The sequence below is a fragment of the Desmodus rotundus genome, chromosome 3 (genome assembly GCF_022682495.2).
Source record: "Desmodus rotundus isolate HL8 chromosome 3, HLdesRot8A.1, whole genome shotgun sequence".
NCBI classification, from domain to species: Eukaryota; Metazoa; Chordata; class Mammalia; order Chiroptera; family Phyllostomidae; genus Desmodus; species Desmodus rotundus.
In genome coordinates, this window is record NC_071389.1 from 36,192,365 (window position 1) to 36,206,626 (window position 14,262).

Here is a 14,262-nt window from a genome sequence, read left to right on the forward strand (position 1 = left end):
CCCCTCACCCCCCGCAACCACCAGATCCTACTTTTAGTTTCTAAAAGTCTGGACTACTCTAGACACCTCATATAAATGGAATCATATACCATGTCTTTTTGTGACTGGCTTACTTCATGTAGTATAATGTCCTCAAGATTCAGCCATGTTGTAGCATGTGACAGGATTTCCTTCTTTTTTTAAAGCTGAATGATACTCCACTGTATGTATATTCTACATTTTCTTTAACAATATTTTCCCTTAACTTAATATTCTTTGATGGTCTAAATAATGAATCAGTTGGGCTAATCACACATATACAAATGTAGGAAACATACAAAAACAATAAAAAATGACTTGGTAACTGACATTTTCCGAGCTATACACATACTATAAAAAGCATAAATTCTTACCAAGAAAATAATACACAATGCAGAAATTTCTAATCAGGAACAGTGATTCCATACAACTGTGTTTAACTAGTAAGAGCAAAGATCTCCTAAAGCGCAAGAACTTGTATTGCTGTGGAAAAAGAAAAACAGAATCAAGTAACACACCCAGAGGTTCTACTCCATTCTAAAGCAAGCATGTAACTGTAACAGTTCACACACAAACTACAATCATTGCAGAAAAGATAAAGTTCATTCTATTGTAGAAGCAAAATATCAACTATTTCTGATGTTAAAATAGGAACATTTATGTAACATCTCATTGATATAGATCAGAAGTGAGAAAAGTAACAATATCAAACTATACTAAGGACTGTGGAGATAAAGTGTGAAAATCATCATCATCATAATAATAGCACCTAACATTCTTTGGGTACTTAACATGTACCAGGTACTATTCTAATCACTTTACATATATTAATCCATTTAAATTTCACAAGAATTCTATGAAGGAGGTTCTATCATTATCCTCAATTTACAGATGAGAAAATCAAGGAGGCAGAGAAAGGTTAAAAAACTTAACAAATACTACCACCTAGAAATAAGCAAATCTGAGATTTCTAATCCAGGTACGCTGGCTTCAGAGCCTACAATCTTAGAGATAACATATATTGCCTCCACATTAAATTTTTTTACGTTATTTTCAGAAAAATAGTAGGCAGTGAAGACGTCACTAGCCTAGGAGTCACGGGACCTCGGTTCTAGTGCTCTCCTGTTTCAGTACAACACTGAGCAGGTCACGTCTCCTCTGCTTATCTGTGAGATGAGAAGGCTGAACCAGCTACGTGGTTCCTTAGCGGATACCTTCCAATTCTATCAGTCTAAGTCAGTGATTTTCAGCATGTGTGCCGCAAGAATTTTTAAAACATGCAATACCTGACTATTTAGTCAGGGGCACTGACCTCTTTTCCCTTACTTAGATTGCAAAAAAAAAAAAAAAATCACAATAGCCAACACAAAAATAGCCAGCTGGTGTGAATGAATCAAAATTATACTTTTTTTTTGTCAGGTTGGCAAAAAATATATTTTTTGGTGTGCTGCAGAGTTTTAGTAACTAGTTTATGTGTGCCATGAGATGATGAAAAAGACTGAAAATCACTGATGTAAAAGAAAGGAATCAAATAAGAAAAATATAAAACTTTTCCTGAAAAAACTATACTTATTAAACACAAGTTGTTTGACCTTTCCCCATCCCTGGCCCTAAAATACTAATGAAAAAATATTTTTAAATTATTAGAAAGAATCTAAGGAAACCTAGTGAACAACAGATAATCTTCCCAAATTCTGGTCTTTTGTACTTATGATATTCTTATACATATAAAAGAACATATATTATACATGAATATATAATATGTAAAAGGATATATGTATTATTTTGTGCTTATTATAATATTAGGGCCAATCCTTCTTTGAGGACTTTCAGAAGCTGAAGAACAGTAAAATTCGTAGTACTTAGGTGGGAGTCGTAGCTTCACGCTATGTCTGCAGATTCCTACAGTACTGTACAAAAAGCAGCCCATACGAGGACTTGGTCACTCACCATACAACTTCAAGTACATTGGCTGAGTCAAACATTTTCCAAGTGCAAGATGTGTAATTGCACTATTCTGTGCAGTACCTGGGTGTTGGCTCCTTTTCCCTTGGACCTCTCCCCCCAATAAAACCGGCACAGTTTCTGTCCTATTCTGTACTACTGCACCGTGTGCTTTAACCATTATTCACAGGGCACAGAGGCTAGGGAAGCAAGTAGATGTTTCAGGAGACATGCTCCTAAACTGAAGTGTTTTTCAATTCCCTACTGGGTTTCTTCTGTGGTTTGGTTATGACCTACCCTTCCTGAATATTTAGTACGTGCCAGGCTCTATCAGTCTCATCTCATTTAATACTTTCAAATAGTCTCATTGGCTTAGGGCTTGCCAAACCCCATCTTGGTGTACACACATTTCTTTGTCCTCTATTTCATGCTAATGATCCACTTTTCCCAGTCTGTCTACCATTAGTAATTTTGTAAGGGCAATGCAACTGCTTTTAGTAGTGTAGGCAAATTTAAGCCAAAAAAAAAATCTAATGGGTTAGTACAAATTGGTTAAAATTTATTTTTTAAAAGATCTAATTTCTTATATTTTACATTAAAAAGTAGTTACTAAATAATATGCACGATATAAAACTATTTATGGAAACCTCACTCCACAAAATGTATGATGTTACAGATACATATTTATACATAAATGTACAGTCCGGGGTCAGGAAGAATACATACTAAACCAGTCACTATCTCTGAGGCAAGGATGGAGACTGGTCACAGAGTGGCCAAGGACCTTTCACTTTACCTCTAGTATCTGAATAGTTTATAATAAAAATGACATCACTATACTCCTGAGAAGCTAGATGACAGGGAACACCAAAAATAGGGATGATAATGACAATGCTAATAACAGTAATAATAATAATAAATTTTAAGGTCTAACTTTCTCTGGTCAGCTTAGCTATTAAAAATGAATAAAATGGTGATAGTGATCACATCACTTTGTGGAGGTTCAGAAGAAGGAATGAGCTTGATCTCTCACATCAAGCTTGCGAGTTCCTGAAAACCAACCCTGCTTGCCTTAGCAACTTAAAACGCCTAAGGGACAGTCATACACTGTGTGCCATGCTCTTTGGACCAATGAAAGAATGCGAAGCTACGGTATCCTCCTTCTCCCTTCATCTTCTGAAGAGGCCAAATTAGCCAAGTAGGCAAAGACACTTACAAACTTGATGGATCCAAACTTCATGGTCCCAAGCACAAAAGCCATCATTTCAACGACTCTTACCAAAATCTTAACTCCTTTACTCCACTGCACCCACCCACCAAAACCCCTGCAGCACCAACCATCACCTCTTGGGGAGCAGCACCCAACTGGGCAGACTAAGCACCACTGTACACTCATGGTTACAAGAGACACCCCCAAATTTTGGCCAAATACTGAATGGCCAAATGTTAAAAATCAACATTCTGCCAAAGCGGAACCTGAAGCCAAACAAATTACAGAGAACTTTAGTAGTCTCTGTAATTTAGTCAAATTTTGTAGTCAAATTTTACAAACATGACCCTACATGGTAGTAACAGGGCTTTATCAGAGCTTCCAATCACTGGACCACTCCTATGCCCACACCACTGTTCGTCTGTGACATTAAATAAGTGGCCACTTCTAACCAAGGCCCATAGAGGAGCAACAGATTTTAGGGTACCTTACTTGTCTCTAACATTTCCTTTTCTCCATTCTCTGTATTCTTAATTATGTTTGGATCAAAGATAATTTACCACAGATATTTCTATACAGAATTTTGGAGTCTTTCTCCTTGTGAAACTTCAAGGTGGCAAAGCTGACACTCTGCTTTCAATCATTTTCACGAGACGTGAAGAATTGCTAAACAGGACTTTTTCTCCAGACGCTCCCAGACTGCAGGGAGGTAAGGGCCAGACCCCGTTTTGCGTGCCCTACCTCCTCGCTGGGTGTGCATGTTCATAGATTGTCCCAGTGAACGCAATGGGCGTAGGCATGTTAAAAGGTTAGTTAAACCAAGAATACCCTAATCCAGCACACTCATCTTCATGCTCTCAGGTCATCTAATTTGTTTACGTACCCCTCCCTCCTCAACAAACTGGGTTCTAGTGGGAAGATGCTGGTTCTAATCTGTTTGCTCCAAAGCCTAGCCCTCAGCCAGCCAGTGGGAATGAAGCAAGTAACAGCACAGTCAGGAAACTGGGAATAGGCTGGGGAGAGCCTTGACGCCACAGTGAGCAATCTCCAGCAATCTCCTTCTCCCCTGCCAGAGAAAGTGGTTCTGAGTTCCAGACAGCTCCTGCCCAATTAGTAGACTTTAAAACACCTAACTGATAGTTTGAATTGCCCCACTCAAACCAACAGAAACTATTTTATTTATACACATCATGCTTTGTCCTGAAGAGAATTCGAGACAGTAACTGACATATTCCATACTTACTCGCACATCCTCAAGCTCACGAAGTTCTTAGTCTCAAAAAGCTGGCAGCTGCACAGAGGTACTTTGCATGAGTGCCATCCTCATCCTCCCCCAGCCCTGCTAGGTCACAGCAATTGCCACTACCTAGCAGGGAGGGAAAGAGTGGAGCAAAGCGGTATTCTGAGAGTGGCAGCAGGAGAGATGGCTACAGCTCTCAAACATATGCTAAAGTCTCATGAAAAAAAACCCTCTCCTCTCCAAATGGCATTTTTAGGATCTAAGTTTCAAGTCCTAAGTTTTGCTGGTCAAATCTTGAATTAATCAGATGAGGCCAGTTATATATACACACACCGAGGCAATTTTAACTATGCCAAATTCTGATGTAAGGTAAAGTTCAAATGACAGCTTACCTGTATGATTGGAAAGGGAAGATAGTTCATGTTGTTAATAAAATAAAGGAGGCTATAGCTATAGCCCATAAATGCTCCAGCCAGTAGGAAAAAAAGGTGATACTCATTTAAGCAGCTTTGTGCAGCAGGGCCATCTAAGCTGAAAAGAAAAAGTAAGGTTATTAATTCAACAGTCAGGACACATATCACAGTTTTAGGCTCAATATTTAACACAAAGATTTAACTTAATTACTTAAGAAATGCCCCAAATTCTAGTCAAACGATTTATTTTAGGTAAGTGTGGGCAAAAGATTAACAAAACCCTTTTCCCTGATACATGGGAATTTGATCTTTAGTTAACTCTTTAGCTCTGTCTGCTGGAAATCTGATAAGGTTGAGAATGTCCCTTCCATAGTAAACAATGCTACTTCCAAACTGGTAAACTGCACCTGCACGGAGAGAAACTATAAACTATGTATTGTACACCTGACAGAGGTGCCACAACTCGAGCTTCTCTGGGTTACCTCTTACAGCTATGCAGTCCCTCATGGGGACCCTTGTCACTAAAGAAATGTATCACCATTAGGGGAAAAGAAACTGCCTTATATGATAGTAGCTGGGCACAAAAAGAAATCAAATATTCAGTAGTACTCATGAACATTGTTTTACAGTCAGTGGAAAATATGGAACTTAAGATTATCTCAGTAATCTTATTTGATTTTTAAGGTTTTGTTTATTTTTAGAGAGAGGGGAAGGAAGGGAGAAAGAGAAGGAGAGAAACAGCAAAGTGTGGTTGCCTTTCATGAGCCCCCTACTGGGAACCTGGCCCGCAACCCAGGCATGTGCCCTGACTGGGAATCAAACTGGCGACCCTTTGCTTCTCAGGCCGGCACTCAATCCACTGAGCCACAGCAGCCAGGCCTCTTTTTTGATTTTTAAAGTCACAGAATGATCTGCAATTTTTTATCAATGTCATGTGTTCAAGAACTGTGTAAATTTCAATGAAAGCATTTTACTGGAAGGGGTAGTTATAATTATTTAAATTTTTTTTTCTTCATTCTTCCCATACCAACCTTCCTTCAAACTCTGATATAAATGCTACCTCCTTGGCTCCTCAGAAAAATGAAATAGAAGACCCATCTGTCTGTGCTTTCTCCAAACCAAAGGGAAAAAAATCTTTTTCCAAGGAGGAGCTGGTTAGTAGTGATCGTGAAGGAACAGCTGGCAGTGGCAGTCTTCCCAAAAGGAAGGAATCTTTCCCCAGAGACGAACCATTTAGTGATCCCGAAGCAGGAGTGTGTCCAAGAAAAAGAGGACTTTCTCTTACAAGGACAAGCCCATCAGCGGTGAAACTGAAAAAGCTTCGAGTGGCAAGAGCAGCAGCTCCAAGAAAAAATTCTAGCAAGTACACCAGGAAGGTTAGAACAGACATTTCCCCAGTGGGGTATTCCCCATCCCAACCTATCTCGTATACCTCAATAAAGACAAATTCATAAGTAAAAAATGCTACCTGCTCTAAGGAGCTATGCCGCCTCCCTGCCTTCTGAACTCTCCACAGGTTTTAGCTGCACATCTCACTTTCTTCCTATTACCGCTTATTTCTCACACATTGCTTTTTCTCCATCATATCCATCTGGGTCTGTAGCTTAATTCCCCTCTTGTTCTCAACTCTCAAGGAGTTCATATAGCCTGTGTGTGAATCACTCTTATAAATCCAACAGCAGCTAATATAGGACTGTGCATAGAACAACTGGTTCTAAAAAATTGTTGAATTCAAAACATGAAACATCAAAAGCATTTGATGTATGTAGAAAAGCACCTTTTACAGAAGCCTAGAAAGCAAACAATGTCCATAAACTAGTGTTAACTATACAAGTCATCCTTGGTTTAGTAACTAAACAAGATTTCTTAGGGAAAAAAAATTACTACTACCTCTCAGTACGAGTGCAGAGAACCACAAGGAAACTGTATCGGCCCTTGGTCATCACCGCGGCGCACCAAGCCACCAGCATTCCCATCGCAGCATGAATAAACGAGTGGATGAGCTGCTGAGGATGGAGGATCTTCCCTATCAGTGCCAGTCTGGAGCAGGGGATGGAAGGGACAACTGCAAAGAGAACACATCAGTGTGACTCTATAATCTGCCATACGACATCAGAGGACCTAAATGATTCCCTCTCATCCTTGCACAAATACTCCAAAGGGCAGGAAGAAACCCAGAGTCAACATAAAATACAGTACAGAAAAATTCTAATTAAAAATTCTAAGTTAAAACAATTTGAGAAAAGATGAAATATAAGGACACACAAAATAAAAAAAAAGCAAAGAATCCAGAGAGATGAAATCTAAGGAGAATATGAGTAACATCTTTCATTTCTTTTTAAAATTCTTGATAGCTCAAATGGTGCCTACCCCAGCAATCTCCTAAGTGCCATAAAAATAAATAATTTTAAAAAGACAGTGCTTGCCCTCCAGCAAGTTATCTCTATTTCAGCATTTGAAAATTAACAGTATATAGTCCATCTGTGAATAACAAACCACACACTAGGTAAATACTGACAACACTGAATACAAAAATAAACGTTTATATGGGAATTTCTATTACCTTCCTAATAATCCAAAAAAGTTTCCTGGACAAGAGCTGGGGGTGGTGAGTGTGGGTATGAGGTGAGGGATGCTGGCCATTTAAATAGCTACAACAGGGTTCCCTAATCTATCTCGGTAGGCATTCCTCTGTTGATACACTCAGAGTGGGGAGGCTGGGGGAAGGTAGGAAATTAAGTGTGAAAGGAAAGGGCTTAGGTGCTTTGCACTTCAGGGAAGATGCTGCTATCCCCTCTCCCTCTTCACTAGAAAAGCCTGCAAAGGGCAGTGTGAAAGAACGTATGCCATAAGCCAAAGAGTTCTGTACATGGTTTGAACAGAAAAAAGGTCCATTAACAAGTAGTAAGATTAGGAAAACAAAGGAGAAGGGTACATATTGTAAATCCAGAGTAAGATTTGAAATTTTATACCACATCTAACAAGAAACTTTGGAAAAGCTAAAAAGAGGAATGATGTTACAGTCAAAACAAGTAGTGCCAGAAAAAAACTCCTTACTGTATCTTAAAGAGAGACTCAAGGAATCTGAAAGGCAAGCTGAGGGGCGGGGGGGAGGGAAATGGTCTGGAATCTAGCAGGTGATTCTCCCAAGCAAAACACAACATTTCTAAGTTTTTTTGGAAAATCTTAGAAATCACCTGGTCCTAATCTCATACCCTATAAAGGCATTATTTTTATAATATTTACATCTGCTAAACCACAACTTGAACACAAGCTGTGAACCATTAAAAGATATGAACCATTAAAAGATCTAAGTTTTTTTGTGGTAAAATATACTTCGAGTTTATTGGTTTAGCCCTGACTGGGTAACTCAGTTGGTTACAGCATTGTCCCAATTCACCAAGGTTGCAGGTTCGATCACTGGTCAGTGCACATACAAGAATCAACCAATGAATTCATAAATCAGTGGGAAAAGAATCAAAGTTTCTTTTTCTTTCTCTTTCCCTCCCTCTCCCTTCCTCTCTCTCTCTCTAAAATCAATAAATTAAAAATAAAGTTTATCATTTTAACCATTTTCAAGTGTACAGTTCCGTGGAAGAAGTACTCGTACACTGTTGTGCAAGCATCAGAGCACACTCTCCCAGTCTCCCCAACTGAAACTCTGTCCCCGTTAAACAGCCATTCCCCAGACCCGCCTCCTCGAAGCCCCAGGCAAGCACCAGTCTATGTTCTATCTCCATGCACTTGACTACTCCAGGTATCTCATAAGTAAAATCATGTTCGTCCCATACACAGAAACTAGCACTCAAATTTTAAGGTAAGATACTCAAAGCATATGATTCTGTATGCATTTGTAAAACTGACATAGAGCACAGCCTCTATTACACACACTCATACAGAAAACGCATTGAATCTGCCCTTAATAAATTCAGTTATTTTTAAGATAATTAACATTTGAAAACTCACCTGTATAAAACTCCACATTGAAAATACTTATTATTATTACTACCACTGACAGCAGCAGGAGATAAAAGATTACACGGGAACTATATAAATCATTGAAAGAATCTAAAATACAAGAAAAAGGAATTAGTAAAGATCATTCAGTCATGTAATCATATTCAGTATACAACAGAAAAGGGGCTTGAATCACAAATATAATTTTAACGTTACAAGTTCTCTTTTCTTTAACAGTGTCCTCGTAACCTGACTGGTGTGGCTCAGTGGATTGAGTGCCAGCCTGAGAACCAAAGGGTCACCAGTTTGATTCCCAGTCAAGGCACATGCCTGGGTTGCAGGCCAGGTCCCCAGTAGGGGGTGCATGAAAGGCAACCACACATTGCTGTTTCTTTCCCTCTTTGTCCCACCATTCCCCTCTCTCTAAAAATAAAAAAATAAAATCTTAAAAAAAAAAAAGACAATCTCAATAAAGCTATCAAAGAGAAAAACAAAAATTAAGTTTTCATTTACGTGCTCTTCTCATGATTTTTTTTGTTCATGTGATAATAAAGTGTCTAACGGGTTTACTGATCTTATTATAATAATAATGAAAATGTGGTTTAAGTTAGGAAGGGAATGCCTTAAGATTACCTCAAAGCGAATGTTTTCCCATGTCAATAGAAGCAATAATTGAAAATATATTTGAAACATAATGCAATTTTTATGTTAAGAAGTAGACACTGCACATGTGTTTTCCCAAACTGAATATCGCTTACCAGACAGCCACTGTACAGGATGAAATAAATCAATGCTGCTGAAGATGATAAAGACTGTGGTACAGACGGGCAGAAGCAGCACTGACCAGACAACACTTGCGACTGTCCTCCAGCCCAAAACCTGTAACAAACAAAATCAACAAAACCACTCACTCGTGAAGTCAGTTAAACTATTTCAGTTATGCAAATCCTATCTTTTCATACAGGATGTTAATTACTGATATTCACACCCTGATCATAATCCATGCAGGTGTATATAAAACCTCAATGGTTATTACTATTAATACTTTAATTTACATACCACTACAGAATCTTGTAATATCAGTGAACTGATGGTTGTATTAGTCGAGTCAGGTGCCACATTAAAAAACCGGAGTGGGGAAGGAGGAGGTATCTTTTAAGTTTTACAACTGCATTTTTACAGCAACTTACACTTTCTGTAGGTTTAATGCAACTTTTATCTAAAAAGTTGTATGCATTTTATAAGAACCATCTGTATATTGTAACTGTTTACAATGATTAGATACACACTCCTTACTGGGCAATGGACACATGGTTTTCATGCCTGAATCACCAGTGCCTACCGTATTAGAGGCACAAGATTTACCTCTAATAAGTGAATAAGTTGAATAAGTGAATACAAGAACAAAGTGAATACTGAAGGGTTTTAAGCGTGAAAGTGGCCATCGAATTTATATTTTGGAAGGTAAAACACCCTTGTGTATGTAACGTGGCTATGATGAAGAGGGACTGAGGGGACAAGACCCCGACAGGAGGCAGTCCACCGCAACTGCCCAAACCACAGATTATAATGAATGTCTGAAAGTAGCCAGTGGCAACGGAAAAGGAAAAAAGGGGGAATAATTGCAGCCATATTTGTGAGACACAATCTACACGACATTGGTGATTGATAATATAGGTGGTAAATGATATGTAAGACTTGACTCCAAAGTTTTTAGCTTGGGATACAAGGTAGCCGACTGTACCGTTGTGGTAGCCTAAAAGGGTTATTACTCCTATTTCTCTTTGCCCTGCACAAAATGGACGCAGAACTGTTGATTCAACTTCAACAAGAGAGTATCTTCTCACCTCAGTCTCAGAGCGCACACATTCCTCTAACTTAACAAAGAATACCTGTCCTGCTTACTTTGTCCCTAACCCCCGCCTCCACTAAAGCCTCGCATTCACATTCTTTCCAACTCTTCGCGCTTCTAATCCCAAGGGATAAACAAGTTATTTGCACCTACTAGGTACACCACCCCTGCATAGGCTCTTCCTCCATTCCCTGCCCCAATTCCCATGCAGGTCAGCCCCCAACTCTAACTAGCTTCCACTCTGAATTCCCCTTTCGCTCCCTAACAAGTCTGCACTCAGGACATCACGGCACGCACACACCATTTACCCAGCTTTCCCTAGTACACACTTCCCACCCTGTAACAAGCTTCCGCTCACAACGCCCCCCTACGACCCGGCAACGAGCCTCCCCGTAAGAAGTGCCTTCCCCACGCGCTCCCCACCACACTCGAGCCGGCCCCTCCCCCGCCCAGCGCGCACGCGCGGTCAGCGCCCGTCAGTCCAGCCCGACCCCAACAGCGGCCAAACGCACACTACACTGAGCGCAGCACTCACGCGCCACAAGATGTCCCGCGAGCCGCCAGCGCAGGGCTGACTCGCAACCGTGGCCATGGTGATGGCGGCCCCTACTCTGAGCGGTGCAGGAGACTGGGAGCCCGCCCGCCACTGCCGTTCAAAGGGAGGAAGGCCCCAGGAGGACCCCGTTGGGGCTGCCTCGAACGCCGCCTGAGCGAAGCCCGGCCCAGGCCCCAACCGATCCCTTCGAGGTTTCTCCAGGACAGGCCCAACAGGCCAGAATTGCCCCGGAGACACATGTCCAAAAGTGGCCCGGGACTCCAGAATTCGCCCTCTGGAATCGAAAATGTCTCTCCGAAGCAGGGTCCAGCGAGGGGCCAGAAATTGGGGGCGGTGCCACTGCATGCTGGGAACTGTAGGCTCGAAAGCTCTCTGGGAGCAGGGATGAGCGTTGCATTCTGGGATCCGGAGGTCTAAACTACAGCCGATTGGGAAAGGAAGTCTTTCCGAAGGTACCGTATGGCCTGCTGGGATTCGTAGTCTTTTATAAGGCCTATGCTAGACACAGTGTTGACGGATGGGAATTGTACAGTTAGAAAGATCTGGCAAAATGATTTGCCCTCCTTTCTCCGGATTTTGCTTTATTCACCTCCTGAAAGTGAAATCAAAGCATATTGTGGCCCTCTCCACAAAGGAGCTCACTAATTTTACGGAAATGGAAAATTCTCTTTCCCTTGAGGTGCATTTATTTAGTGTTGTAAAATCTGGTTTCTAGTTCCATCCAGCTCGGCCACTTGCTAAGGAGAATATCTTGATCCTCTGTGAGCCTCTATTTCATCTATAAAATAAGGATGAAAATAAAGACGTAATCCAGTGATGTTGTAAAGATATAATAATGCTATATAAATATTATAATTAATTTCCTGCCAGTGAGGAAAATAGCTTTTTACCAACCCAAGTCCCACTTAATGAAGTCTTTGATTGTATTCGGCCTCAGTTACCTGAGGCATATGCCTGGAGGCATAGTGTCTACACCTTTTAATGCCCAATTACATACCACAGTCAACATTCAGTACTCTAACAAGACATACATAGATTCAGTGATTTACTCAGTCGAGCGAGAGAAATCGAGATCACACATACTGCTCTGCAACCTTTGCTAATAACGGTTTCCTGAGTTATTTTAAGATTACATTGTATTAACCTCCAAAGGGTTAGTATCACTCATGCTGAAGCACTGCAGGACAAACTGGGAATACAAAGGTAGATCGAGTGCCCTGACTGGTGTGTCTCAGTGGGTTGGGCATCTCTCCCCAGAGCGAAAGGCCACCAGTGCGATTCTCATCAGGGCACAGGCCTGGGTTGTGGGTCAGGCCCCTGGCTGGAATGTTTCTCTCCCTCTCTTTCTCCCTCCCTTCCCCTCTCTCTAAAAATAAGTAAATAAAGTCCTTTTAAAAAAAAGAGAGAGAGAGAGGATAGGCAAAGATCTAACATATAAATAATGGGAGTCCCTGAAAAATCTAGACTCTCATTTTAAACTACCACTCTCCCGACATTGTACAGGGATATGGGAATTACTTTTTTTGTTCTCAAATTGTTCTAATATTGTTAATGAGTCATCATTTTCCTAAAGTTTTAATTTCAAAACCTTCACTTAGTATACAGTTCTGGATATCTTACTGCCTGGAAAATATTGGGGAGGGAGGGGAGTGGCAAATAACTCTTCTTTCTCCTCATCTGTAACCTGTGTAGTGTCAAATTCAGTCCTTCCAACAGAGAAGGCTGCTAACTCTTGATAAAATATGATTAGTCATTTCCAAAGGCAAAAAAGACATTTATTTTGATAGAACACCTGGACAGATCCAGACTCTCTTGTGCAACAGAATTTTGATGAGTCAAACATAAATAAATAAATAAATTCAAAACACATGATATCCAGGATATTTCCTGGAGTGCGGGGCAGGAGAACACATTTCCCAGGATAAACCCAAGTCGTTGTTGTTGTTGTTATTATTATTTTACCAAACTCTAAACACCCTGGGGAAGAATTTGAAAGGGTCAGTAAATTGAAAATAAGGGTCAAACTCCTCCTTCCTTTGAAGCCCCCTCTCTGGAGACAGGCTTTCCTTTTGTTGGCTGTTGGGTGGGGCTGCCCTCTGCTGCTTGTTTCTTGGGGATCAGACTTCAGAGGGAAGAGAGAAGGAGAGAGCCTTAAGGGAATATCCACATAGTGGAAGCAAAGTATGAAACCCTGGCTTCAGGAATGGCTTTTTCTCCCTTTTAAACTGGCCTGGGTTACTTACAAAGCCCAATTTAACTTTCTGCCCATGATAGTCAGTAAAATGAAACCTGTGGACAAAGTTGAGTGTACTAGGTGCCTCATCTCCAAGTATATGAGGAGGAGGCAGGATCAAAGGTTTTTCACATGAATACTTAAGTGCCTGGGAGGCATTAGGCAAAGATTTTAGAGAGTCAGACACATGAAGATTTGAATACCAGCTCCCTGTTTAATGGCAAGTTAGTGTAAGTAACTCAGCCTCTTAGTGCACATTTCCTAAAATGTACAAAGAGGAACAATAATGTGAGCTGTTTTGTCTTTTTATTCATCTGTCTAAATTGGGCCCCAACACCAACCTTTCAAATGTGATAGTTATTCATACTGCTCACCAAGTATTTCCAGCTCTCTGCTTTCGTGACATAATAGGATTACACTTCATGGCCCTCTTTAAAGTTAGGTATGGCCACGTGACTGTGTCTGCCAACAAATTGCCAGCGTGACTTGCAGGTGAGAGATTTAATTGCCATTGTTAAGACCCTGCAGAGCTCTGTTTCTCTGGCACAGTGACCAACAATATTTGAAAAGTTGATTGTTCCACTGACCCCCAGGACTTGAGTGACTAGAATGAACAGTTTCCCTGCCAACCTGTGATAGACTTGACACGTGAGCAAGAAATAAAACACTTTAAACTACTGATGTTTTGAAGTTGTTATTGCGGAATAACCTAACTGATCCTGTATGATACAAGTAGTAAATCAACAAATGTGGCCACGTGAAGGCTTGAAAAGTCCTTGAAAACCTTTGTTTATGTTGTTACCTTATTAAACCACCCCACTCAGCAGTGAGCATGGGCC

The 14,262-nt window shown here is 40.6% G+C and overlaps 1 protein-coding gene across 1 annotated transcript in view; it reads right to left on the reverse strand.

Annotated features, from left to right (window-relative positions):
- NDC1 (NDC1 transmembrane nucleoporin) overlaps positions 1–11,554 on the reverse strand; it is a 40,030-nt gene extending 28,476 nt beyond the window's left edge. Inside the window, exons 1-6 of the mRNA XM_024571216.4 lie at positions 11,170–11,554; positions 9,541–9,661; positions 8,792–8,893; positions 6,716–6,890; positions 4,805–4,943; positions 393–501 (exon numbers count right to left, since the gene is read on the reverse strand). Of these exons, the coding sequence (XP_024426984.2) occupies positions 393–501; positions 4,805–4,943; positions 6,716–6,890; positions 8,792–8,893; positions 9,541–9,661; positions 11,170–11,535 (1,012 nt within the window). The 5' untranslated portion in view covers positions 11,536–11,554. The remainder of the gene's footprint in view (positions 1–392; positions 502–4,804; positions 4,944–6,715; positions 6,891–8,791; positions 8,894–9,540; positions 9,662–11,169) is intronic.
- Between the last annotated feature and the right edge of the window lie 2,708 nt (positions 11,555–14,262).